The sequence below is a fragment of the Cygnus olor genome, chromosome 25, assembly GCF_009769625.2.
Source record: "Cygnus olor isolate bCygOlo1 chromosome 25, bCygOlo1.pri.v2, whole genome shotgun sequence".
Taxonomy (NCBI): domain Eukaryota; kingdom Metazoa; phylum Chordata; class Aves; order Anseriformes; family Anatidae; genus Cygnus; species Cygnus olor.
The window spans coordinates 5,200,618-5,227,432 of record NC_049193.1 but is presented as its reverse complement, the minus strand read 5'-3'; the positions used below and the strand labels follow the sequence as shown (position 1 = coordinate 5,227,432).

At 41.9% G+C, this 26,815-nt stretch overlaps 1 protein-coding gene across 4 annotated transcripts in view; it reads left to right on the top strand.

The window, feature by feature from the left end:
• The window catches only part of NSF (N-ethylmaleimide sensitive factor, vesicle fusing ATPase), a 78,124-nt gene that overhangs the window by 19,258 nt on the left and 32,051 nt on the right, over positions 1–26,815 (top strand). For all 4 annotated transcript variants that reach the window (XM_040536439.1, XM_040536441.1, XM_040536440.1 and 1 more), the window contains 6 exons: positions 1,418–1,457; positions 5,535–5,701; positions 6,850–6,957; positions 7,591–7,666; positions 13,171–13,326; positions 25,952–26,151. In XM_040536439.1, the coding sequence (XP_040392373.1) occupies positions 1,418–1,457; positions 5,535–5,701; positions 6,850–6,957; positions 7,591–7,666; positions 13,171–13,326; positions 25,952–26,151 (747 nt within the window). The remainder of the gene's footprint in view (positions 1–1,417; positions 1,458–5,534; positions 5,702–6,849; positions 6,958–7,590; positions 7,667–13,170; positions 13,327–25,951; positions 26,152–26,815) is intronic.

Here is a 26,815-nt window from a genome sequence, read left to right as displayed (position 1 = left end):
ATCCAAAACAATCATTCTAGCTGAACTTAGCTTTCCTTCCTGTTCCAAAAGCTGGTGATAGCCTTAACTTGGAGGGTTCAAGCGAAGCCTAAGAATCATGGGAGTACTGGTATGCTGGCCCACCGTTCTTGCACTGGTGGTCCCTGGTGCTTGATATTTCAGGCGGAGGTGAGTTTAGGATATCTTTTGCTGAAGAACTGGAGTCTCAAGAGGAAGGGAGGAATTCTTACTGGCCATGCAGTTAAACAGCTGTAAAGAATGAGATTAAGTATGGAAAAATAGTTTGTTTTTACTTTCTCAGGATTACCAGTAAGTGCACGTAAGACTTCCTGTTCTGGGCTTTGATTCTAACAGGTGGATCCCTGTTAGCCAAGGGAATTCTTTCCTTAAGCCTAACTCCAGTTTTGAACCGTGAACATATTCGAGAGGAAGCATGGGGAAATTTTCATTTATTTTTTTTTAAAGGTCATTGTATGCCTTCTACCAGACTTGTTCCTTCTAGGATAAGAAGCCAAACATAAATAACCACGAACAACAACATTTCAAACGCAATTTTAGCGGAGCCTTCTGTAATGATACTTATATACTTTCGTGATTCGTGCCTCTCTAAGGTTGAGATATTTAAGAGATGGTGAATACTGCATCACCTGGAATGTGGACTGTAAATACACACTAGCCAGTCTGTGTCACAAGAACCATTGGAAAAATACCATTTTTGCAATTATTGAACAATAACTTCCGGCATTGTAAAGGTCATGGATTTTCACATCACATAGTTACTGAACCATTTCCTACTTCTCATGTAGTTCTGTGCTGCACAAATCTTTTTAAAGGAGTTTGAAGGAAGCTAATGGTTTTGAAAAGCTCCATTCTTACTAGTTCTCTGAACAAATTTTAATTTTTTTAAGTTATAACTTCACATTGTAACAATTTCCTACAACTACTCTTTACATGTAAGCCTTTAAAATAATTCACAAGTAGCCTTTCTTGCCTGTTGTGCTACCTCTTCTATGATTGATCATCAACGGAGCTTTAGTAGGATGGAAGCAGAATGTCAAAAAAAAAAAAAAAAAAAAGCCCCTAACAACAACAAAAACAACCCACAAAAAACTCTAAAACGTCCTGTATGATAACTTTAACATCCAAGACAGTGGGGTGAGTAATAATATGAAGGAAATGGGACAGGATCACCTCCCAAGGTCAGAAAATAGGATTATTAATAGAAATGATACCTTTATTTTGACTTGTTTCCTGTTAATTTGAGGGTCTTTATAAGGTCTGGTTCTGTCCTTTTTATCTTCTTAGGGTTCTCATGGTGGGGAGGTGGGAGCTGTTTTGCTAAGTAAGGATGCTGGCTTTGAGTAGATGTGTTCTATTGAAAGATGAGATTTCTGAAGTTTCTGCCTTGTTCTTACAGAGAAAATGGGCTGGACTTTCCATTGGACAAGAGATAGAAGGTAAGTCAGACCGCAGCGTGATCATGATGGATTCTGTGCTTCCATACTGAAGTGAAACTGAGTTGGAAAATCCCAGACTTTCAACCCTTCTTCAAGTAATGTGGGGCCCTCGTTGGTTAGAGGGAGTTGCCCCTGTGTCTGCAGGTTTCTCGTCTCTTAAAATTTGCAAAACCTAGACAAGTATTTTGACTTATCTTCAGACATCTTCCAGTTTACCTCTGTATGGAACTTCAGTGTCCCCACAGATGTGAACGTTGAACGTGTATGCTGGGTGGTCTGTCCTTGTGGCTTTGGAGAACACTTACCAGCTAGCAGAAAGTTGATGTTGTAGTTGAGAATATTCTTTGTGCCTAAACTTTGAGAATGGTGAAGTTTTAAGAGCTGTCAAAGGCCGGCAGTCTGCTCTGGATTTGCTGGCGTGGTGAGATTTGTGAATAGCACTGATGTTTTCACTGATACTGACAGGAATATTGCTTAAGGGAGAGCCTCCAGATCATCAACATATGGATATAATCTCAAAAGGTAACGCTGGTTTTCTTAATGTCAATGTCAAGCATGCTGGAGTGCAGGAAATCATGACCCTGTGCAGGAAAACACCACGGTGTGCCTGTCAGGTGACTCCAGCAAGAGCAGCGTATTTCTCATGCAAAGAGTCATTTGAATGTTGGTGTTTGTACATACTCATTTATAGAGTTTCTTGCCCTCCTGTTTAACCTGAGCTCTCGCAGGAACGTGGGAGGCATGAGTATTTTCTGCCAGTCAGTGATGAGGCTGGCATTTACACTTCTGTGTTCTCTTCAGTGTTTCTTGATCGGGAAGCTGCAAAATTGAGACCAGTGTGCATAGTTCCTGTATGTTTAGGCGCTTTATTAAACAAATGCCTTTCAGGTCAAAGGTACTTCACTGTACCAGAAACATAAATGACTCTGTGAGAATACATATGCAAATTCAGCTGCAGAGTGTAGTTGCTTTTTTAAAAATAAAATAAAAAGAGGATGTCTCCTCATGCAAGTTACGCTTAAGGTATGCCATCCACAGGCCAGTGCTGCAGAACAGTGCTTTTGAGAGCCCCGAGTCTTTTCATTGATTTTTTGTTTGCTTGGTGCCTGATTGGTATTGTTTGTGTGTCTCACTGTGTTTGGTGCTCAGCTCGTGGACAGACCGTCCACAGGAAGGCTGAAATCTATAGCTTCTTGCTGTCACTCCCCTTTTGAACATGTTAAGCAGTAAATGCCTTTCTGCTCAAGGGCACTATGATGCCAATTTTGACAAGTGAAGGATTCTGCATTGTGATGAAGGGAAAGGGCTGCATTTTGAGTTCATGCAAACTGAAGATTTGTATTCCACTGCTCAAATTTAATGGAGCCTGATGAATCTTTGCTAATGTTCAAAGAGGCTGATTTGCATCTCTCAGCTTGCATGATCTGTCCTTCACTTGCACACAGTTACCTCTGGTAAAGCTGTGGATGTGAAGCAGTTAGGGAGGCTCACCCTTGTCTGGTGATTTTCCCAGCTCCTTTGGTCTCAACGAGGTCATGGGGATGGATCATTACTTGGGTGAGCAGTATGAACTCTGTCGATCCCTTTCTGTAGTGACAAGCTGGAGTGGGTATGTTTGCCTCTGTGCACAAGATGCCTCATAGGTATTGCTTTGAAGTTGTTTCTTTTTGGTAGCTGAGTTAAATTTTTTTTTTAAACTGAAGAATCACCCCCCCTTTTATTTTTCTGAGGTTGGGGGCAGACTCAGGATTAGCTTCTTTCTCACCCTTGTTTGTTTGTTGATCAGTAACATGTGCCAGCTGGCTTAACAATAAATGCTTTTTAATATGAAAATTATGTGGGGAAATGAACACTAATATTTAGCACGATCAGTTGTTAGAACAGATTTGTGATTGTACTTCTACGAGACCCTGCTAGAAACTCACAAACTCTGTGGGAATGTGTTTTGTTTTTTAAAAAATGTGAAGTAATTTCAAGCAGGGTGACTAAATGTCATACGACTGCCTGCTGAGTATAAAGGATCTGTAAAGCTATTCTACGGATAGGGAGGCATTCAGAAAATGAGTGACTCACCAGGGCTCCCTTTCTGTCTTGTTCTCCCTTTCTGTCTTGTAATGTGAGAGCTGTGCTTTAAGGGCAGTTTAAAGGTGCAGTCCTGTGCTTAGCGGGACAGTGCTGCTGAGCCCGCAGGCTTCCCAGGTGAGCAGATCTCGAGACCGTGCCTTTGGGGAAAGGGGACTCGGTGCTGAGCCCCTGAGGTGGGTGCTGGCGTCTGGCTTTAGTGCAGCTCGGCTTTGCCAGCTCCTGTGTCGTGCTGGAGGTGCTGGCTCTGTCTCAGCACGGGGATGTCTCTCTTCTCAGCCTGCCTCTCTGGTGTGAGGACTTGGCAGGGTTTTGTAGCTGCTGCTGCGTGTTGCTGACAGGGCCGCAGTGGGGTTCTCTGTCCCCACAGAACCTGTCCTCAGGCCTCCCCAGTGCTCAGTCCCCTCTGTGAGGGGACCCCTCTGTGAGGACTGCCCCTGGCCTGCTGACACCTCGGTTCTGGGGTGTTCTGTCCAGAAGCTTTTGTCTGACAAGGCTGTGAGGTGAGGCCGGCGAAGGGAAGTCACCGCCCTGCAGCAACCCAAAGGTAAAGCTCCCGGTGCTCCCTCACAGGACCCACGTCTCTCCCTCATTAGCAGTGGCTTATGTGATTGCCCTGCTGCCATATCCCTTACCAAGCTATTAAAGATACCTCAGTTCAGGAAGGGGTTTAGTGTTTCTTCTTCACCCTATTTCCCAGGTCTTTCTTTGGTAGCTCATTTCGAGGTGGCCTTGTGTGCCAGGGAAGGCTGTTAAACGTGCGTGCTGTGATGACCTACGTGTCTTCTGGTTTCATCTTAAGCAAGAGGCAGGTTCTTTTCCTTCCCTGTATGTGAGCGTGTCCTGTCTCATGGCATGGTGGATACGGGTATTAACCTGCCATCTTCCCAGAAGTCTGCAGGATTTGACTGGAACCATTCTGTTGCTGAGAGGCGTGATGGGATACAGCAAGCCGTGCGAGAGGTGCATTTCCCTTATTCGCCTCCTACTGCTTTACTTTAGCTGTGACTTCTGTATCAGACAGGACTTTCTTCTCCAGATTCAAAGCAAGCCTGTAATGTACTTCAGTGTTCTGGAGAAACTGCTTCTGTCCTTTGTGAGTTATTAGGAGTGCCTGCTTTGTGAGATCCTGCCTTTCTAATCGCCTCCGAGGCAGTAGCCCTGACGTGAGCTGTGCTCTTCTTTCCTTTTTATCCTCCTTCCTCCAGCAGCAACGGTCCCAAGCATCCTCCTGGTTTGACCTGATGTAACTTGAGAGCTGCAGGGACTGGAGGCAGTTGGCAATGGCAGCGAAGTAACTTTGTCACTTTGCTTTCTGCCCACTTCCAAGGGCCGTTCAGTTGGTTCTGGGTTGCTGGAGGTGTCCTGGGGAAAGCTGGGATGGGCCCAAGCGTGCCTCAGGGGCAGGGGCTGTTCCCTGTGTCAGAGAGGAAGGGTGGTTGGTGCCTCACTCTGGGCTGTAGAAGCCAGATAGTTTATCTGCAGGTTCAAGTGCAGTAATATAATTTAACTTTCTGCCACCTCGTTTGCAGACAAGCTAGTCAATTTCTTGCTACTGGAAAACAATTATGACCTCTGGTTGTTGCTTTTTCAGGTAAGACATGCTTCCTTTGGGCTTTCTGAAGATATCTTCCAAAGTCTTAGATGCTGAGGGAAGCTATTGTGGTTCTACAGTGTGTGTGAACTTGCTTTCACTGTCCTTATCCCCAAGGCTCGTGTTTGAGCTGTTTTAAAGGACATTATTAGAGACTTTAAAGAAATGCAGGGATTCTCAGTAGAGATAAATTTGCTGTGGTTTTTCTCTTGTAGTAGAAGAAGGATGCAAGAGAAATGAGGTTTTCTATCTGAAACGGGATATTCAATTTTATAAAATAATGATTCAGAATGGAAGAACATGCACTGCTAAACATACAGCATGTTTAATAGATTGTGAGGAGACCTTGCTTTATGAAATGTGTTGTTTTTTAATATTTTTATATATTTTTATTTTTACAGTTTCCTTATATACTTTCGACAAGGCTAAGCAGTGTATTGGCACGATGACAATTGAGATAGATTTTCTGCAGAAGAAGAACATTGACTCCAACCCCTATGACACAGACAAGATGGCTGCAGAATTCATCCAGCAGTTCAACAGCCAAGCCTTCTCAATAGGCCAGCAGGTGTGATTTTGTTTTGGTTTTGTTCTTTCTTTTAAAGGCTAAAAAGATCTTAAGTAACACTTAAGTGCTTGTATAAGCAATGATATAAAATACTGAAGAGTATCTAAGTAATTAGACTTTAGCTGCAGAGGTCAGCTAAGAAGCAGAAATTGTTTATTGTGTGATTGGTATTTTCATAAATGTTGAACCATTGTGACTTTCACTGAAAGCAGAAGCAGAGTGGTTTAAAATCTGCCTTTTCTTTAGCCAAAAAAATGTATCTTTGTGAGGAAAAACGGCTTGAGAAACCTGGGTTCTCTCTGCACCTTGGCCTGGTTGGCGATAAACATGGCAGCTCCTGGAATCTTTTGAGAAGTGACTTTTGTCTTCCTTATATACAAAATTAGAAATGAATGCCAGCTTTAATTAATTCTCCATAGCATCTTTGGTGTGCAGTGTATTTTGTTGTAACATTCATTACTGCTCTACGGCTTCCAGTGGTAAGATAGTTGTGAAACATTTGACTTAGGAACATCAGTTTTCAGAAATCCCTATAATAGAGCCTCTCAGCTCTGTAACAGATCGGTTTCTGCCCCTAAGAACTTCTGCGATAGCCTCTGGTTTGTCACATTCTCAGGACAGATTGAGGGCTTTCTATGAGGGTAGTTTGCAACATGCAGGGCCTGAATCTTAAATCAGTTGCAAATGTAATCTTGGAGGAAAGGAGACAGCATGCTCTGTGCGATGGGACCCCACTTCTCTTAATGTTCATTCTGTTACTTGTCTTAAAGTTCATTCTGTCTAGTGCCACTCTAGCACTGTTTTTGAGGTACCCTTGTCAAACTGAAAAATGAAACATCAAAAAGATTTGAACTGATTTGTTCTTGAAACAAAGAAGGGAAAAGAAGTTTTTTCTTGGAGGAAGGCAATTCTTTGTATTTTTCCACTTGACTTCATGGTGTGCTTTTTTTTGTTCTGTAATCCTTAAGTATGGGACATGAAAAGGACGTGTTGAGTATGCCCAACCTTTACAGAATAAAAAGAAGTAGAATTTGTGGGGGGGTAAGCTTTGTCCTCAGGCCTTTTTCTCTTCAAATCTTACCAGCTTTGTCAAAATCTTATTAGCATTTTAATTACTTAAAATCAACTTCTGTTTCTTCTTTCCACAGCTTGTGTTCAGTTTTAATGACAAACTTTTTGGCCTGTTGGTAAAGGACATGGAAGGTATGGATCCCAGCATCCTCAAAGGAGAGTCTGGAGCAAGTAAAAAACAGAAGGTAGGGACACAGGAATTCATGTTCATTCCCTAGGGTTTGCAGAGGCTCAAGTACGGAGCAGGTGTTGGTACAAAGAGGAACTGAGGTTACTCGCATTTGGAGAAGTTACTTTGGTTCCATCTGGCTGCTTCTTTTTCCTTGGAGAAGATAAGTGTCTTCAGTTTCATGCAGTCTCGTGTGCTTGTGTAGTTGGGAGCTTAGAGCGGCACCCACTAAAGTGCAGAGTTGGATGAGATACAAGGAGTATCTTTTGGACTTTATATGCTAATTTGTGGAAACCTTCTCTCTTGAGCCTTTTTGTCGAGTTTTGATTTTCCTTTTGTACACTGTGCACATACTTTTTTTCTCTTTCTAGACCTTGCTGAAATAAAACAGTTGGTTATGAACTAAACAAACAACTTAAAAAGGCCAGCTTATTATACCCAATGAACTACTGCATTCAGAGTTAAATAATTGTTAATAAAATTGGTTTTAGAGGATGTGTTGGTATTTCACGTTCCTTCCAAAAACTTTTGTACTAGAGCTTTTCCAGCTGTTTCTTTCCTGCTGAGATCTGCTTGGAGATACGGAAGAAGAATCTGAAGTTGAGTCTAATAGCTTAAATGTAACTATTTGGTTCTTTCCCTTTTTCAGATTGAGGTTGGTTTGGTTCTTGGAAATAGTCAAGTGGCCTTTGAAAAAGCTGAGAACTCCTCTCTCAATTTGATCGGTAAGTGCATCTTTATCCAAAGAGACAAATACTGCTTGTACTACTTGAAGTTTGCTGTTTTTCAGGCCTCAAGGACTTGTATATCAAAAGTTTTTCTTCCTATTATATGAAATGACCTAATATATTGAAAAGCCCGTCTTAAAATGCCTCCTAGGTATCAGTTTAAACTAGCAGATGATTGTACTTGATCTCCTAGGAACCTTTCACAGATCTTTTAGAATGCAGTTAGTACATGGCCAGGTGTCTATGGGAACCCACTGCGCTGAGAAGGTGCTATCCCTCCTACAGACTGCTGCTTCTAGCAGGGGCTGTATGGAAGCTGCTGTCAGCCCACTGTGTAGCTCCACAGCTGGCTGAGGGGCTAGGGCAGTTCTGCGGGCCTCTTGCCGTGCTTATTGCCATGGCGTATCTGAAATACACAGTGCAAGGAGAAGGGTGTCCATTGTTGAGAGACAGACGATAACAAATTGTGTCAGAAGAGGGGAGGTTAGCCTGACTGCTCTGGACTCATAAGGCTGGATTAGAGAGACACCATGGACCAGGAGTTCCAGTGAAATACAGCAGCTAGTTGAAATGTTTTAACTCTTTAAACATCAGAGAATTATATTTTTAGGAACACTAACAAGCCAACACCTGTTTAACTTTAAACAGTGGAGAAAAGGGAAAGTGAGAACTTTTTTGAACGAGAAGCAAACATTTCAGAATAAGTGCAAAGCTTCTGACAGTCCTATCTCTAATGAGATCTCTTCTCCAAGGAGAACCTTAAAAAGATGCTAGAAGGCTAGAAGAGCACTTCATTTTTCTTGACTTCTGAAAATCTTGCTCTTCAGAAATTGATGACAGCTGCAAAATAAAGCACAGCATTTTTATTATGTGAGATCTGTATTAACTGTTTACACGTTAACAAAGCATTAGATTAATGTAAGTATATTAACCAAAACTATGAACTTTTTGTTTTAAGAAGCATGTTCTAAAGTCTCAGGAAAACAAATCTTTGTGTACAATTCCAGATTTTACTGGCAAACAAATAGGGAATAATTGATGCATCCTCCTTACATTCATTTAGAATTAAACTCATGTAGAGCTTGAGATGAGTCTGGTGCTTTCCCACAGACCCACCAGCTTGAATGTTAGGGGACCTGGACCACAGAGTGGGCAGTGAGGGCACCTTCCCTGCAGGTGGCTGTGTATGCTCCCTGGGGTCATGCTGGCTGCCCTGCGGAACAGGTAGACACTACTAGTCTGGCTGTTCCTTTTCCTATCTGTGTTATGAAGTCGACAATACTTAGTAAGCCTGTAGTTAAAGATGCCTCCCTTGGTGGTAAGATGGCTCTAGGCATTCCTTGCTGAGTATGATAAGAATGTCTGCTCAGTACAGGAATTTAATTTTTCTTTTTTCTTATGTTTTTTCCTCTTTATTTCCTTTAACTGGAGCCCATGAACTAAGAAATCTTTTGTTTTTGCTGCTGCTCTTCCACAGATAAGTGGCAGGGCCCTTGCAGCAGATGAAGGGTGCTGTGAGTGAAGACTCAGTGAGCCTGGGTAGCTCAGCTCAGCGACTTGTCCAACAATTAGGGTTTTTGTAGTAGGTTTGTGTTCAAAGAACAGCTCTGCTTGACTGTGAGTACTCAGTACTTTGAGTATTTGGTACAGAAATAAAACGTGAGGCTAATAGCCACTTAGAACAAGATAATTTAACTCATTCAGCATTGCAGGAGCCGTGGCAGAGTCAGTTTTGACCCTGCACTAAAGTATTAACTTTCCTTAAGTGCGAGGCTGTGACTTCGTGCTCTGTAGTTGTCTGCTTAACAAGCTACAGTTGTTGTAGAAGGGGGGAGACAGAAGCTGTTCTGTAACCTCACATCTTGCATCTTACATGGACGTTTTTATCTGAAAGTACAGCCACTTATCTGTACTGGGGAAAATAAAACAAGCACAGGAGACCTGTGGGATGGGGTTGTAAATGACTAATTAAGCATATTAACAAGGATACAAGTTCTAAGAGCACTGAATGAAGTTTGCATGAACAGCTATTTCATGCCTGCAATTACATGGTTACAGTCCATTTAGTTTTTACCATGTTTTGATTGGACAGCTGGAGGTGAATATTAACATAATCCAATTTATTACATCAGAGCAAGCAATGGTATTTTATTTGGTCAATATTCAAAGCCATAAAATGACCTGCGATCTTCTTTCTAGCCTGGATAGGTGTGAAGAGCGCTCCCATGGGAGCGTTAATTGATTGGAAATAGGAATCCTTCACTGCGATTTTATTTCATTGCCTGCAGACAAGACAAAAGAGTTGCTTATGCCTCAATTTACTTCCTTCTGATTGCTACTTTATGTAATCTCCTCATTGATCTGAGGCAGAGCTACTTAATGTGCTTTGTTAGTCTCTGGAGAATTGTAAAGTTGTGAATAATTAAATTCTGGGAGAGGAGATAAAAATAAAATAAGTGTCATTGAGGACTGCTTTCATTAATGGCCATTATTTTCTTCAGCAGATAAGAATTGTGATCGTTAAAAAGAAATAATGCTAATTCAGTTTCCTGTACGTAGTATGAAATTGTGTTGTAAAACCAACAGATGATGATGTTTTAGTTCAATCTGTGAGAATTTTATTGTGATCAGATGCAGCCAGAAGGGGGGAGTGTAGGCCAAGTTCTGGAGGAAAAGTAACATGCCTGGCTGAGGGGTCTGGTCTGAAGACTGCAGTGGAGCAATGAGATGGTAAATATATAGCCATCAGTGAACCAAATGATCACTGCTGTCCTGCGTGGTTCTGTGTGTTAGTGCTGGATGTTAGAGCTGGTAAAATGTTGTCCCTACTGTGTTAGAGGCATGCTCTTGTTTATTTTGTTGACCTAAGAATTAAAGTGTTTCTTCTAGGTGTATTTAAACCAAGATTATTAGTGGTCTAGTTCAGCAAACATGGAACTTCTGTTTAGCGTGCTTACTGCACTTCTAGATGTGTAAAGTTAGGGGGTGTTTTGTTCCCGGGGCCAATCCTGTAGAGGATTGACACTGTGCATGTCCCAGAAAATACATGACATTCAATTGCAGCAAGAATTAAGATTATTTTGAGAATCTTTGATTCTTCCCTGGGCTTTTAATATTGCTGTTAGTTTCTCTGGTAGCTAAACAAAGTGCTGTTGCTAAAAGCCATTCAGACATGTTGATCTAACTCATGTGAGTATCAGTGCTTGTTTATAAATTCCCCTCACACAAATTTAAGGCAAGTCTACGTGGATCTGTCTGTTAGCATCTCAGCTGTACACTTATTGTAGTATTTGTGCTTATTGTCTACATCCTAAATGTACTAATTACTTTTAAGCTTCTCTGAAAAGGGAGCAGGGAGTTCTGTAAGACTAGAACTTATGCGGATTTTGTCAGCAAAAGGGAAAGGAGGGCTGTTAGAATATTGCACAGAGACTGCTAAACCTGTGCTTAGGGAATCTGGCTCAACTTGAAGCATCTCTAGCAGAGGTAATCAAACAAATGGGGAAAATGAGCAGTGGTAGTTTGCCAGGACTGGCTTTTATTCTCCTGAGTTGCAAAGGAACTCAAAGGTGAAATAACTGAACTTGTAATGGTTTTGTGTAACCTTGCTTAAAATTGTTCTGGTGTCTGAGGACTGGAAGATGGCAAGTGTGCTGTCAGTCACAGAATCCTAGAAAGGTTTGGGTTGGAAGGAACCTTAAAGACCATCTAATTCCAACACCTGCCGTGGGCAGGGCCCCTCCCGCCAGTCCAGGCTGCCCCCAGCCCCATCCAGCCCGGCCTTGGGCACCTCCAGGGATGGGGCACCCACAGCTCCTCGGGGCAGCCTGGGCCAGGGCCTCACCACCTTCATAGTAAAGAATTTCTTCCTAATAGCTAGCCTAAATCTGCCCTCTTTTAGCTTGAAACCATTCCCGCTTGTCCTGTCACCACACAAAAAGCAGAAAGTCCGTCTTTCACAGCTTTCCTGTAAACCCTCTTCAGGCACTGGAGGGCCCCTGTAAGCTTTCCCCAGAGCCTTTTCCTCTCCAGGCTGAACAACCCCAACGCCCTCAGCCTGACTCCACCGTGGAGCTGCTCCAGCCCCTGAGCATCCTCATGGTCTCCTCTGCACCCACTCGAACAGCTCCACGTCTTTTTGGGGGCCCCAGAGCTGAACACTCTGCTCCTGGTGGGGTCTCCTGAGAGCAGAGCAGAGGAGAATTCAGAAGGATTCCACAAAAGGTCTGGAAAGCTACAGATCTTTGAACCTGAAATCCGCACAGGGAAAAAAAATAATCAACCCAAACTGTAATAAAGAATCAAATTCACTGATATCTATATAAAGGTGATACGCTGGGAAGGGTCAGCCTGTCTTCCTGTAAGGGAAGTCCTACCTCATGATCCCACTGGAATTTGTTACAGGAATCAGAAGACACGGGGATAAGAGCTGACATAGTCTGCTTATTTTTCAAAAGTCTTTCAGCGATTCCTTATTGAAGTTTCTTTAAATAGAAACTAAACAGAGATGGATGAACAATGAAAGGCTAGAGGTAAATAGCCAGTGCCGGTGGAGTTCAGCATGAATCTCTGCTGGGGCCTTTGCTTTTCATTATAATTATTAAATAAGCTGGAATAAAGGCTGAGTAATGAGGTGACAAAGCTTGGTCCTGTGGGGCTGAGTGACTAAGAAATAAAATGGCAGAGGAAATTCAATATAAATAAACATAAAGTGATGCGTGGGAGGAAAAACATTCCTAACTTCAGTCAAATATAATTGCTACTTAAGGCCAAGATCCCAGGTATGAGAGACTTAAGGAAATGCTGGGCCCGTGCTCGGAAGCTGCCTGGCTCTTGTTAAGAATTATTAAGCGTAGACGTTAAGAAGTATTACCTCTTAATAAAGAAGTATGAACGAAGCGTAGCATAATTTTGCACCTGTATTTAAAATGCAGACAAACCTCGGTGTGCACAGTTTGGGTCTGCCTGTTTCTCAAAGGGTGTAGCAGAAATAGAGAAGACTGGGAGGAGAGCAACACGGATGCTCAAGTGTGGAGCAGCAACTGTGTAAGGACTGAAGGGCGAGTTACGACTGTTGTGTCTGGAAAAGGTACAACCGAGGAGAACGCAGGCCAAGTCTGATGCTACCTGAGGTGGCCTGAAAGAGGGTGAACCAAATGCTGCAGGGTGTTCTAAGTTTACATAGGTTCAAGGGGGCCTAGATAAATTTGTGGCAGAGAAATCCATTGAGGATTATTAAATGAGTAAGAGCAATTGCTGGCTTGAAGTCCATGAACAGGAACAGGTAAAGGCTGGGGAAATAGTGCACTAAGCAAGCTGAGGAGCTGGTTCGGCGTCCTTGTTACAATGAGTCCTCCAAACTAATGTCTGCAAGTGAACATTGATTTACCTGGACATGGGTCTGACCTGGCGGAGCCTTTCTGGTGTTTGTACTTTTTTATTTGCTGTAATTCTGCTGTGCCACATGTTTGAAATGGCTTTTTTTTTTTTTTTTTTTACAGGTAAATCAAAGACCAAGGAGAACCGCCAGTCGATCATCAACCCAGACTGGAATTTTGAGAAAATGGGCATTGGTGGCCTTGACAAAGAATTCTCAGATATTTTCCGACGAGCTTTTGCTTCACGAGTGTTTCCACCTGAAATTGTAGAGCAAATGGGTAAGTATGATAGAGAGAAATATGTCTGGGGTACAGGATGCAGACCCGTTTCTGGCTTGGAAAGACGAAATCAACTAACAACCTTATGCTATAACATGGCAGTTACTTAGAGATCTAAAAGACTAACAAAGCCTTTTCTTCCACTGTTGCTCCCGAATGTCTTTCGTACTCCTGTTACTTGGCTAGAGAAGGGGGACAAAGAAGCAACTTGAATGCTCAACACTGTACATGAAATGTCTGAGCAAATGAAATATATGGTTTAACTGAATACTTTTCTGTTGGAACCCAAACACTGCCTATTCTTCTGCATGCTTCATTTATTCATAGCAATGAGATTGAATGCTCCCATTTCTGACTTACTGGCAATGGGCTTTCTGTACAAATCAAAGGAAATTCTGTCCTTAATGATCCTGCCTTATGTATAGTATCTATTGTCCTGGCAATTGCACTATGAACTTATGTCCTTCTCACAGCATTAGCCCAATAAACAGAGTGTCTTGTGTGATCTTGGGTTGGTCTGATTTGAAATTCTGCAGAGGATGCACAGGCCATGGCACGTCTTGGAGTTTGTGAAATAAAAGCACAGATTCTTAAATATAGCCTTTTTGGGTCTAGGGTAGGAAAGGCAGTCCCATTACTTTGTAAACATGTGCTGGCAGGCAGATAAATGGTTCTGATTTTAAAAGTAATTTTATTAAGCAATATGCAGCTGCAAGTATCTTATTTTGTCCCATAAAGTGGCTAGGGATGTTATAGCTAGTCTTCATTCTCTGAAAATAATCTCTGTGGGATCATATTTAAACTTGGAATTTGGAGCTACATAATTTCTAACTATGTTTATATTTCTTGATCCACCTTCTCTCTCCCCACAAATGAAGCAATCAAGATTTTGATTACAAAACAGATTTTGATCAGAAGATATGTCCTGTTTGTGTGTGGCTGTATGAAGTGTGTCCGTTTCCAGTGTTTGTGGAATTAACGTTAAAGTAAACTTCTCTGTGAGGTGTGTTAGGTCTTTTCTTAGTGATTTAAACACTTAAGGAGAAACATTGAAGAACCCCTGTAGGCTAAATCCAGTTAGTGCATGATTCTCTCTACTGCTTTTTTTTACTTCATATTGATCTGTTAGTTAAGGCCTTCTGGGGGCTGATCGTGCTTCTCTTCTTTTTTTTTTGTGGCTGTGATCAAATCATGATGTCTCTGCCTCAGCTTGAAGACAGGAACAGCTTGAATTTGTTGGTATTTAGCCGTTCTGCAGAGGGAAGTGATGTTAGCTATGGAAAGAAAAGCCCTTTTACTGGGACACTCTGTGTCCTGTTCAGAAATGTTGCTGCCAGCTGGCCCTTGGATGGACCAGCATCCCCCACTTGAAATATTTTGACCTTCTGAAGCAGCTACATGTATGTTCCTAGCAGCAGTGCAGGATCTTTGACTCTACGTGGAGGTAAAAGACTTGGAATTCTCATTGGTATCATTTGACTGTAATGAGAAATGCACTAGTAGACTAGAGATAATGAGAGCTTGTTTTCGTTTTGTTATAACATCCATTATTCAACTTCCACGGCTGCATGCAATCTGGCAGCATGCTAAGCAGGGATATGTCAGGGTTTGATCGGATTTGCTTGGTATTATTGATGGCTGAGTCGACCTGACAGCTGGGCACTGTTTGGAAATAGCATGCAGCAGGTAGCTTTGCCATGAAGGACCTGCATCTCTAACAGGTACCTCTTGCAAAGGTCAGAAACCTTGCTGGCTGCATGAGGTTGTGGAGCAGCTTTGCAGGATATGCTGCTCAGATGGTTCCTCTCGTTAATTGGGGTTGCTTAATACAGGAAGAAGGCGGCTCTCTGACGGACCACTAGTATTTTGATTACCCTGGGCAATGAATTAAAGGTGTGCCATATTATTTATATAAATACATATACCCTTACTTGTGCGTGTTTACACACATACTATGCAAAGAAACATTTTTCTGGTAAGAAGTTATACTCCAAACAGAGCTCTCTAGCTCTCTGATTAACCCTAGGGCTAAAGAGCTTATCTGAAATTTGAAATAACAGAACTTTCTGACATTCATTTTCTTTGCCTTAGTTATAACTTGCTCTTAACTATATTTCAGATCTGAAATGTCAGTGTGACAGCTGTTCACCTTTGTATATAATTTATTGGGAAAGGAAAAGAAAGAATTCGCCTGCTATCTGGTGCTCTGCTGCTCACCCACTTCTGTTTTTTGCCCAGTGCTTACAGACTGCAACTTCCATGCCAAACGCAATAAATATTTCTGTCCTGTAACTACATAGAGGCAGTATAGACCCTTCAAAAATTGCTTGCAATTTGTGTGTGGTTTATCTAACTTCCAAGGAATGTTCTGGGTTTGGAGCATATAAATCAGTGTTAGTTAACCATATCATCCGAGGGTGTAAATGCTACTCTGATGCTACAATCTCTGGTTTATCCAAGAAAAGAAATCCAAGATCAACCTCAGCTGGTCATTAAACATTTCCATAGCTCCCTGCTGCCCTGGAAAGGGGCAATTTCCTTTTCGCTACCCACGCCTTTCCCATGTTCATATCCATCACCTCTGTTGTGGCGGGCTTGTATGCCTCTGTAAAGAGCTAACACATTTGAAAGCAAGAAAAAAAGTGTGCATGTGTGAGCAGTTAGCATTTGGGTCCCTGGTTGGCTTGCTGGGACACAGCCACACGGGTGGCAGCAGGAGGGGTAAGGTTTCTCATCAGCACAGTGGGACTTTCACCAGTTTAAGCTGAGTGCTTTTTTAAGGCTACAGTCATTTTGCTGGAGATTCTTTAGTATTACGAACATAGTTGGTGTAGTTATCTTTTTACCTAGTACTAGGCTCTTAATAATCTTGTGACTGCCAAATGGAAATAAATTCTTACCTGGATGAGAACTGAGAAAGTGCCTTCAAACAAAAGGGATGCTCCTTTTCAGTGCCATCCTCGAGGCTTCACTATTGTAGGGGTGATGCTTTTAAGGCAGGAAACTAATATTTGCAGGGGGCTGATAGAGGTAAGATAGAAGTCTTTGTAACAAAGGTAACTTAACGTATGAATTACTTGTGTGTTCACTTCACCCATCTTGAAGGGCTTTCTGTTGTGCTTATGTGTAACTGCACAAAGGATACGAAAGTTATTCAAGTCAAAACAGTATACCGGTAGGAGAGGGGAAAAGGACAGCCCTAAAAAGCAGTATCTGTGGGGAACTGCCCCTGTTTCTCAAGCCCTTTCTGGTTCTCTATGATGTTTAACTCAAAGTAAAGCCACGCAACTACATTGTGAACAGCAGCATTACAATTGATTGATCCCCATTTAGTTGCCTTAAGACTGATTTTGGTTTTTCTTTTATTGCTATTAAAAGCATCCTCTCATTCAAGCTAGAGCTCCTCCTTTTTATTTGATAACTGTTATATTGCTGAATACATGTTGTAATCATTCTTGTCTTTTTTAAACTGGAACAGACTTTTTTTTTCCTTCCTTCAACTTCAGCCATTTAGATAAAATTTTTGAAATGTATATCTCCAGGCACTGAATATCAACAAGACCAAAAACGTTTTCTCAGACCTGAAAGAAAATGCCGGTGCTGAACTCTGTTTTCCTTTCTGAAGAACGCTCCAGTGTCTCCATGTATTTGAAACATGGTCTTGACTTTTAGCAGAGGAGTGGTTTTTATGACTTACATGGCACATTAGTTGTTCCAGTGGCCGTTGAAGAAGTAGATTTCAGCTGCGCAGGTTGTTACAGTTTAGTAACAGGTACAGAAATGTTTGGTGTTACAGATCACATTCTTGTTGAGAAATTGAAATGGAACTCAAATTCTCTGTGCTCTTCCGTTACCACCAATAAGTAGGTTCAATCAGACTTTTCAGAGGTGATTTCTATTTCCTGGTAACCAGCTTGTGCTCTGACTCTTAGGGATCGGTCAGTCTCAGTGCTCCGTGTGAAGTACAGCTTGCTATGGTAAAGTAAGGTATTAATGAAGCACTGTGACTTGGAGATGTGTCTTTTAAGGTATCTTTAAAATTAGTGCACTAATGTTCTTGAAGTACTCAGATGCTATAAGAGAAAAATAGCATTGGGAAGGATCTCATCCAGTTTATTTTTAAAATAGGACATTTGTTACGAAAAATTAGTCAGACATGTCTAACCTGTAACTGTGGTGGTAAAAATACCCGAACTTCCTAATGCAGCCTATTCTACTGCTTAGAGTATCCTCACTGTCAAAACTTTCCAATTGCTTATACTCAGCCTTGCAGCTGTTTATTATATATGGTAGATATGAAATGTTTTTGTTAGGTTTTTGGAGGGGACTTTTACATACTTGTCTGTGTTTCTCTTCAGTATTCTGAAGGCTAGCACCTAGATTTTGAAACCCTTTCTCATAGTCACAATCTCTAGGTCACTGATCGTTGTTATTTCTCTTCCCTGGGTCATTCTTCACTGCTTGGCAGTGTGATGACCCAAGCAGGGCTCAGAAACTGTCAGAGGTGCTCATGAATTCTGGGGTGGATTGGCGGGTTTTCTCTGTGCCTTGGTGTACGTTCTTATGTATAATCCTCAGTACGATGACTTGTTTCGTTTTGCAACATGCAGGTTATTATTCCTACCCAAACGTAGAAACTTGTGCATTGAGTTACATTTAAAAAGAGGAAAAAAAAATTAATCCCACCTTTCAGTGTAATAAAAACATTGTATAGTAGTAAATCCAGGAGGGATCCTTTCTCTTTGTGCTTCAAAGTTGTTGTTTTGTTTTTTTCATCCACTTTTCATCTACCTTTAACTTCATTCAGACAGTGTCTTTCATACAAGCTTATGAGGATGTGTAAGACCTCCTTATAGCTTTATAAAGGTCTAGATCTCCCCTCATTTTGCTCTTTTATTTCCCCCTCAAGCCCTCCGCGTGTGACTTCATACGCTTTACTAGAGGGAAGTTGTCTTTAGACTGATCTAATAAATTCCTTTTGGCTATTGCTCTTATCCTTGTTTTCTTCTACCTACTTAGAAGGACGTCATGCCAGAATTCTCCAGGAATTAAGGTAGTGATAGGTCTATACAACAAAATCAGAAAATATTTGAAGTTGGAAGGGATCTCTCAAAATTGTTTAGTCCAGCCCCATGGCGCCTTTTCTTCTCCCAGCTCTTCTTTCCCTTTGTAGCATTAAGGATGACTTCCCCCCCACACACACACCCCCCCCAGCATCCTATCCATGCTGTACAAGTTCTCAGCGACTTTGAGATGATTTCACTTGCTCAGAGTGCTCCTGGGTGAAGTCCTTGTCCAGGTATAACCTGTGAGTATTAAGTGCTCCTGTGGGCGCGCTCTGGTTCCCTGCCTATTCGGTGCTTAGACCTTGCCTGACTGTCACTGATACTAGTGTTGGCTGCCATGCGACATGAAGTCGGCACTCAAGTAGAAAGTGTTTTGCAGTTTGAACTGAGCATTGTCTGTTGTTGGCTTTTCTTCTCGTTAGGGAGTTGGGCCAGCACTTCGATGCGTCTTCACCTCCTGATGTGATTATATGATGAAGTGCTCCCATGGTGGCTGAATCTGGTTAGTGGAGCTCCAAAAATAATTGCTCTAAGCTCAGTAGAGGGTCAGTCAAATCCTAGCTGAATTCAGGAATTATTAAGATCAATTTCAAAAAATCCACAACGATATAATTATGTCACGGTATAAATCTGTAATTTGTTCACATTTTGAATTGCTGGATGCAGTTCTTGTCTGGGTCTCAGAATGGATGCGGTAGAACTGGAAAAACGCTGGAGCCAGGGCATCGGGATGCCTTGGGCATCTCGGGGTCCTGCATCTGGGCCAGGGCAATCCCAAGCACAATGACAGGCTGGGTGGAGAACGGATTGAGAGCAGCCCTGAGGAGAAAGATCTGGGAGTGTAGGCTGATGAGAATTTTGACGTGAGCCAGCAACATGCATTTGCAGCCCAGAAAGCCAACCATAACCTGGGCTGCACCAAAAGCAGCGTGGGCAGCAGGGCGAGGGAGGGGATTGTGCCCCTCTGCTCTGCTCTCGTGAGACCCCACCTGGAGTCCTGCATTCAGCTCTGGGCCCCCAGCACCAGCAGGACACGGAGCTGTTGGAGAGGGTCTGGGGAAGGCCATGAGGATGTTCAGAGGCTGGGGCAGCTCTACTGTGGGGTCAGGCTGAGAGCTGGGGGGGTTCAGCCTGGGGAAGGGAAGGCCCTGGGGAGAGCTCACAGGGGCCTGCCAGGGCCTCAAGGGGGCTGCAGGAAAGCTGGGGAGGGACAACTTGTCAGGGAGTGTGGTGATAAAACAAGGAGTAATGGCTTTAAACTAAAAAAGGGTGGATTTAGATTAGATATAAGGAAGGAATTCTTCCCTCTGAGGGTGGTGAGGCCCTGGCCCAGGCTGCCCCGAGGAGCTGTGGCTGCCCCATCCCTGGAGGTGCCCAGGGCTGGGCCGGATGGGGCTGGGGACAGCCTGGACTGGCGGGAGGGGTCCTGCCCATGGTCGGGACTTGGAACTGGATGAGCTCTAAGGTCCCTTCCAATACAAACCATTCTGTGATTTTGTGATTCTGTGATAATGGGCTCAGAAAAGCTTGTAAACATGGAATCAGTTGATCTGAAGATCTTCAGCCTTGCAAAGAGACCAGTGGGTGTTTGCTCTTCTAACCCAGGGATTTGGAAACGTGAAATGGGGCTCACAGATGGCAGGCTTGGAACAAAGGGAAGGGGATGCTTCACTGAAACTGCCACAAAGAATTTATGCTATTTTGTATTGATGGCCATGGTCATCCCCAGACACTGAGCTGTAAGGACTCTTGCAGTTATTTTGTATGGCTGCAGTTGGGGTGTCCCTTAGCACGTGTCACTGCAGCTTGGCAAGTGCAGTTTTGTTCTGGCTGGAAAACCAGGCCTTGGGACATCCCAGTGACCCTGTTATGTTGCTACTTGTTTACTTGGAGGTGCTCTGTGGGCAAGTATTCCAAAAGGTATTTGCAAATTCCTTCATGTCGACTTTAAGTAGACAGAAATGATCCAGCTTTTTTCCAAAAAGTAGAAAATGCCGATGAGATTTATGGCTATTAACATCCAGGTGGGATCTGACTGTAAACATTAGCTGTTGTGTTCAGCAATCCATCCAAGGACTCTGCATAATCTTTGTCTTCAATTGACGTTGTTTTTGCAACTCCCCAGAGAGGCAGAGGCATTTGCTTTTATTTATTTTGGTTGCAGATATGACTTCTTTTTAAGATGGGTTTGTTTTGTACATATTCTTATCAAAATCCCTTTTTCATGATTTCATTTGTGTAGCCAAAGGCATTCCGTTGGAAGCTTCTCTAACGCTGATTTATTTTCTTTTTTTATCACATTCCATCAGAAATTGATAAATGTCCTGCCGTTGTTGTAAATCTAGTTATTGCCTCCTTATACATGTGCGTATTAAACTTCTCACAGCCAAGCAAGACATGATGAGAAAGGTGAGGGACTCCTTTCAAAGATCTAGGAAGAACTTACTGGCTTTGTTGTCCTCTCTTTACAGTGGCAAATGATTTGTTATGTCAAGCAACTGGCTATTGAGAGTCCACTTAAAATAAAAGCTTCTATTTCAGGTGTAGCCCCTTGCCTGTCCCGTCTTTGAAATGAAAGCAGGAACAAGTTACTTCAGTCTTGCTGCTTGTCAGTAGCACGTAAATCCTACAGGAAGATTAACTGTAGGCAATGATGTAGGCTGAAATAATGCTGGGCTTACAGGTTGAGAGGAGGGGGAAATTCCACCCAAGAGTTGGAAAATCTTGTCCATGTGGCAGGTGAAGTCTGGGGACCGTGATCTTACTCTAACCTGCCTGAAGATTAATGTACAAAGATAAGCATCTCTCCCTGATGCATTCAGGATCAGTACTTTGCTGTCGATGTAGGTTTCTGATAGGTGCATCTGAATGATACAATCACACCAGAATGCTTTGATTTTAATTAAAAGGGGAATTACAGTCCCAAGTAGAAAATCCCTGTTATACTTAAACATTTCTTCTGATCTTTCAAAAGAGTGAGTAGTGAGAGTTGAACAAATAAACTTCATCCTGTCTCTGGGTAAATGACGTTCTGGTTCAAAATAGTGTTTAATTTCTCTAGGTAATGCTCTTACCAGTTTTTATGATTTTTCCCTTATATTTTCTGTGGAAGACATCTCATATTGGTACAGTTTAGTTCCCCTTAACCTGTTTATTCAGCCTCTAACCTAATGACATTCAATTGCATAATTAAGTATCCCAATACAGGAATGACCTTTGATTTTAAGTCCGAATGGTAAGCTTAATGAGTTAGAGATGTCTGCACTGCTAATAATTTGTGTTTATAAGATACTCATAATAGTATTGACATTTGGCTGCATTGGTGAGATCAGCAGAGTGGAGATAAACTTAATCAAAATTCCTGTGTGGGGCATAGGATCCCGCTGTGATTTGAGACGTAACATTTGTAGTTTGTCATCACCTGTCTATTTTAATAAAGTCCTGCTTGTGTTTAAAGCTTTAATTTTAGCCAGGTGAACGTAGCTATACAGGAGCATCTCTACTGGAGTAGCTTGTGGCAATTTCATTTGAAGAGGAACTAATTACTTTGGTTTCAGGAACGCTCTTCCACCTGAGCAAGATCCAGCTCTCGGAGGTCCCCAGCAGCGTGTGCCTGCTGTGAACCAAGCCTTAGGCAGATGGTTAGTGATATTGCCCACCTTCCGATGTGGGGAATCACCCATGTGTGGTGTTATTTGCTAAAAAGTGAGCGTGGAGGGACCAACACGGGCTGGGCTTGTCTTTGTCAGGTAACTCTCACATTGTCCCTGGGATCTTGCTGGGTGCCAGGGCTGCTCTTTTTGCTCAGGTGGGATGAGTGGCTAATGACCAAGCACAGCCCGAGGATTTAAGTGGCTGCTGAAACTGTGGCCTAACTTTGAGAAGCCTTCTTTCTTTGTTGTTCCTGCGACAGCTTCTGTCCTTTCAGCAGCTCATTTTTAAGTTTTTTAGCTTATCAAGTAAGAGTTGACACTTCCTCAGGACAAGTAAGTTGGAATAAGAAGAGGGGAAAATCCAAGGAGGCTTTCCAAGCAAACTTGTCCAAAGGCTGTCTGGTTTCCCCAGAGTCATCCAGCTAGAACCCTTTGCTAAGACTGTATTAGTTCATGCAGACAAAGAGAATACTTGGGCTCTACAAGAAGTTCTTTCTTAGAAGAAGAAAGTAAAAGAAAGCTGTAGAAGAGACACTTCTTGGAGGTTGTACCACTTTCTAGGAGAGAGTTTCTTAACTGTGGGAGAACTAGAAAAAAATTCAGAGCAGTCTGTTCTCTGTAGCAGTGTTTTTGTTTTTTGAAGCTATACTAGACAAAAATGAGATTGTACAGTACAATTTTTCTACCTTGAGTAAGGGTGCTCCCAGGGCTGTTTGTGTGCATGTGCCCTGACTTGTCGGTAGCCTTTTGATGGCCTCTCCTCTTTGAGCACATCGGAGCTTTCTGAGCACCAGTGACTTTCTTTGCTTGGGATTTCCTTTAAAAGCTTCACTCATCATCAAAATCCTGCTTTGTGCTATTTGGCTACATAGGTGATCATGTTCCTCCACAAAACACGTTAACAATACCTTTCATGACATTGATTTGACAGGAATAGCTTTTAATTTATCTATGCCTCATTCATTCCTGTGTGAAATTGGTCTTTACTGACAGTATGTGGTGTTTGTAGTTTTTGACTTCAAGATTCCCTGAAATTTGACTGAATTCTTCTTAACCAGATCTCTTGTTGGTTTTTTTTCTGCTTTTTTTTTCTCTGCAGAGAAGCACAGAAATCTTTTAGCTTTATTATTGTGCTTATCTGGTGCAGCAGCGTCTCTTTTGGAGGTTTTGGTAGGGATCAGAAGCTCTTTGTAGCGATGTTCTCTTGAGGCTTTATTTTCATGTATGAACAACCTGAAAGAGTGAGCAGCGCATGCAGATAATAGAAAACATTTTGTGTTGAGCAGTTATTCAGATTGAAATTAATTCTTTATCACTCTAAGATTTGGGAGTTAATGCAATTAAATCACACTTGAGCATTGGTAAGTTAATGAAGGAGAAAAGCACTCATTCTTTAAATGCAGGATGTTGCTGTGAGGTCTGAGCAGCAGTGAGGACTTTGCTAGTGAGGTATGCAGCAAGGGGGGAACTTAGCATGTAATTAAGATGAGATGGAAAGCAGGAGGGAATAGTTGTTCCGTGTGAGTGACAACTTGATGGGCCCAAGCTCGTTACGTTTTTGATGATGCTAGAAACTGCACTCAGGTCCCCTAACTCTGAGCTCTGGGCCATCAGTTTGCTTCATTTTTTATTTATTTATTTATTTTTTTTGCTGTTAATGTGTATCTTCAGCACTGCAGGGCACTTGTTGCATGTTTTACATGCTTTAAAAAGTCAAATGGCAAGAATGCAATCTAAAAATTAATGTCTTATGAGTGTTGTCTACAGTATGGAACTGTTTTCACTAATAAACGTGTTTTTTCCACAAACAATTACTACTTGAGGATTTCTAAGTTTTAGACAAATCTGATCTTGAAAGGAAACATAGTTTTTTGTCTTCAAATATACTGATACCTTGATTCCTCACTTGTTGTCCAGAACACATGTGTAGGGTTTTTGCACAGAAATTGGATGGAGCAAGAGCAAAGGAGAAGGTGCTACTGGATTCCTTGCCCTGTAATTAAACACTTGTGTTTAAAGTGGGGATTTCTTGCTGATGAAAGCTGCTCTGGTTAGATTCCAACCATAGGTGACAGTGGATACAGCTTCCTCCAGGTCTTTTTCTTTGGGATGTCCTGTGGGTCCAGCAGGTGAAGATGACTGGAGGAAGGCTCTGCCAGCGTGTTGGTGCTGTGTCTGGCTAGGGATCTAAAACACGAGAGGGAGGTCTGCAGTCAGAATATCCAGGTATCCATGAAGAATCCAGAAGTATCCCAGAATATCAGGTATCCACGCAGGCTGTTTCACTCTCTGCACACATACCTTTATCTCTTCTTCGCCCATGGGAAAGACAGTGGGGACCTAACACTTCTTCCTGTGCTTGGAATCGAGTAGGAAGAAATAAATCACTAAAACACCCACTGTGTCCTGAAAGTTGAAAATAAATTTACTTGTAGTTTTGGGTAAAAATAATAAGAAAATAGAAACATAGAGGTCTATTGGAAATACTAGAATCTAGACAAAATAAGTTACATATATCTCTCTTCTACTTCCTTACCACTCTCTGACCAGACAACATCCAAACTTGCTCTTCTACTAAATCAGTCTTCTACATGCCTTTTAATTTGGGCAATGTATAGCTCCTGTGTCTTTATTTCTCTAGATAACTTCTGTTTTCCTTTTCTGTTTCTGCAGTTAGATGCCTTTGCTATAAAGCTGTGGCTTTCTGTTTCTTAGAGGCTTTCCCTGGGTCTGGTGCTCAGTATTTAAAATATGGTGCTTATACATCATCATTGCTCTCCTGTTTCAGGATTTTCCAACACTAGTCCCTTTGGATTGCTTACAGGAGAAAAAAAAAGTTTTGTTTTGATGCATTTGTTTTTTTCTGTCTGGCTAGATCTTGTCTAAATGCTGGTAGTCCCATTAAATGACTAAAGCATAGCAGACGTTTCATAGCAGACGTGTTGGTACCATGACCTTTCTTAACATAGTATAAGGCAGAGCATAAAATATTCAAGTGTAAGAGTAGTGTAAGAATACTGGAGTTTTTCAGGTCTTCTAGTTACATGTCAAGTTCTTTTTTTTTGGCCTCTGATGGTTCTAATGGTTCCAAGAAGCCTTTTCAGCCTGGAACCAGAACTAGACTCTTTTAAGCCCAATGCAGGGGTAAAAAGTTAGGCATTATTACACGATATCCCATGTTTTTCTGATTCGTGAATCAGATTAATCTGCTTTACTTACATCAACATTGAGAGCTCAGCTTCAGCTGAGTAACTTTGATGATCTGATGCTTCATTTTCCTTACATGTCTGAAAATTAAACTCAGCTGAATCTCTTCTGTAAAGGAATGCTGCTCATATGCATTGTGTGCTCCTGTAGGAGAAGAGAGAAACGAATCAGATGCAGTGTGTGCTTGTCCTAAATTGTTAATGCATCTTTGCATGGTGTTCATGGTATATGGGTGATGTTTGTTTTTTTTTTTAAATGGTTTCTGCAGCCCCTCACTATCTGGGGATGATCAGCATCCTAGAACCTACTCTGGGGTTCTGTTGAACTGAGAAGTATGTTATTCACCTGTTTACCAGACACCTGTTTACTGAGCGTACCGCTGACCAGAAGTTATAATTCAGGCTCTCAGTCCTTAGCTCTTAATTTAGCATGCTTAATATATAGAGTGAGCATTTGTGCTGTTACGAGCTTTGAGTTATTTTTTGTTGGCCATTGCTGGATTGGTGGAATGACTTTGATCCAGTCTGTCAAGTCTATGTTTGTATTTCACTGCTAAAGGCGTGATGCAGAGCTGAGGCTAATGCACATCTCTGCAAGGTCTCTGTAAAAGCATCCCTGTTGTAAGCAGCAATTCCCTCTTTACTGTATTGCTCTTTCCTTTGTAAGCCTGCTTTCTAAACTTCTTCCCTCTTGTTCTAGGCTGCAAGCATGTGAAAGGCATTCTGTTGTATGGACCTCCAGGCTGTGGTAAAACACTTATGGCGAGACAGATTGGCAAGATGCTGAATGCCAGAGAACCAAAGGTGGTCAATGGTCCAGAAATCCTCAATAAATACGTGGGCGAGTCTGAGGCCAACATCCGCAAGCTGTTTGCTGATGCAGAAGAAGAACAAAGAAGGGTAATGCAAGCATAGATAAATAGCATGGTCAGGATGAATGTGCCTTAAGAATGACTGGAAAGGAAGTTTATAATCAGAAAATTGCTGCTTGCATTAAAAGATTGAGTCACTGCTTCACTTGTGATTATAGTTACTCCTTGCAAGTCACTGAATATTAGTATTCTACAGATTCATATGATTTCAGTTGGAAGAAAAATAAAATCAAAACCACTCTTAGCACCTGAAGAGGTAGCTGGTCTTCCTATTAGCTATGCTGAAGATGGACAGTTTGTTTAACTTTCATGCAGAGTTATTTTAAGGTAATACAGTAGGGCCCATCCTGCTATGTTTTGTATTATGCAATGTGTCAGCTGCTCAGAAGGTGCTTAAAAATAGGATCATAAACGTTTTGCTCCATTTTTTGCTTTTCTTCTGTGGTTGGTTGTTTTTTTGTTTTTTTTTTTGAAACAGTCCATTTGGAGTTTTGCTACTAGGTTCAGGTGGCACATAAACTAGGACAAATTTCAAATAAGTTCTCATGTCTTCAAGTTTTTGGGTTACAGGATTATAGTGTAGGTACATTATAATAATACTAAGTGTACATTTTAATATTATAATAAGAATTATAATCAATACACCCTTAATTTTTCTCAGCAGAAAACTAATGGATAAGAATATTGTCTCA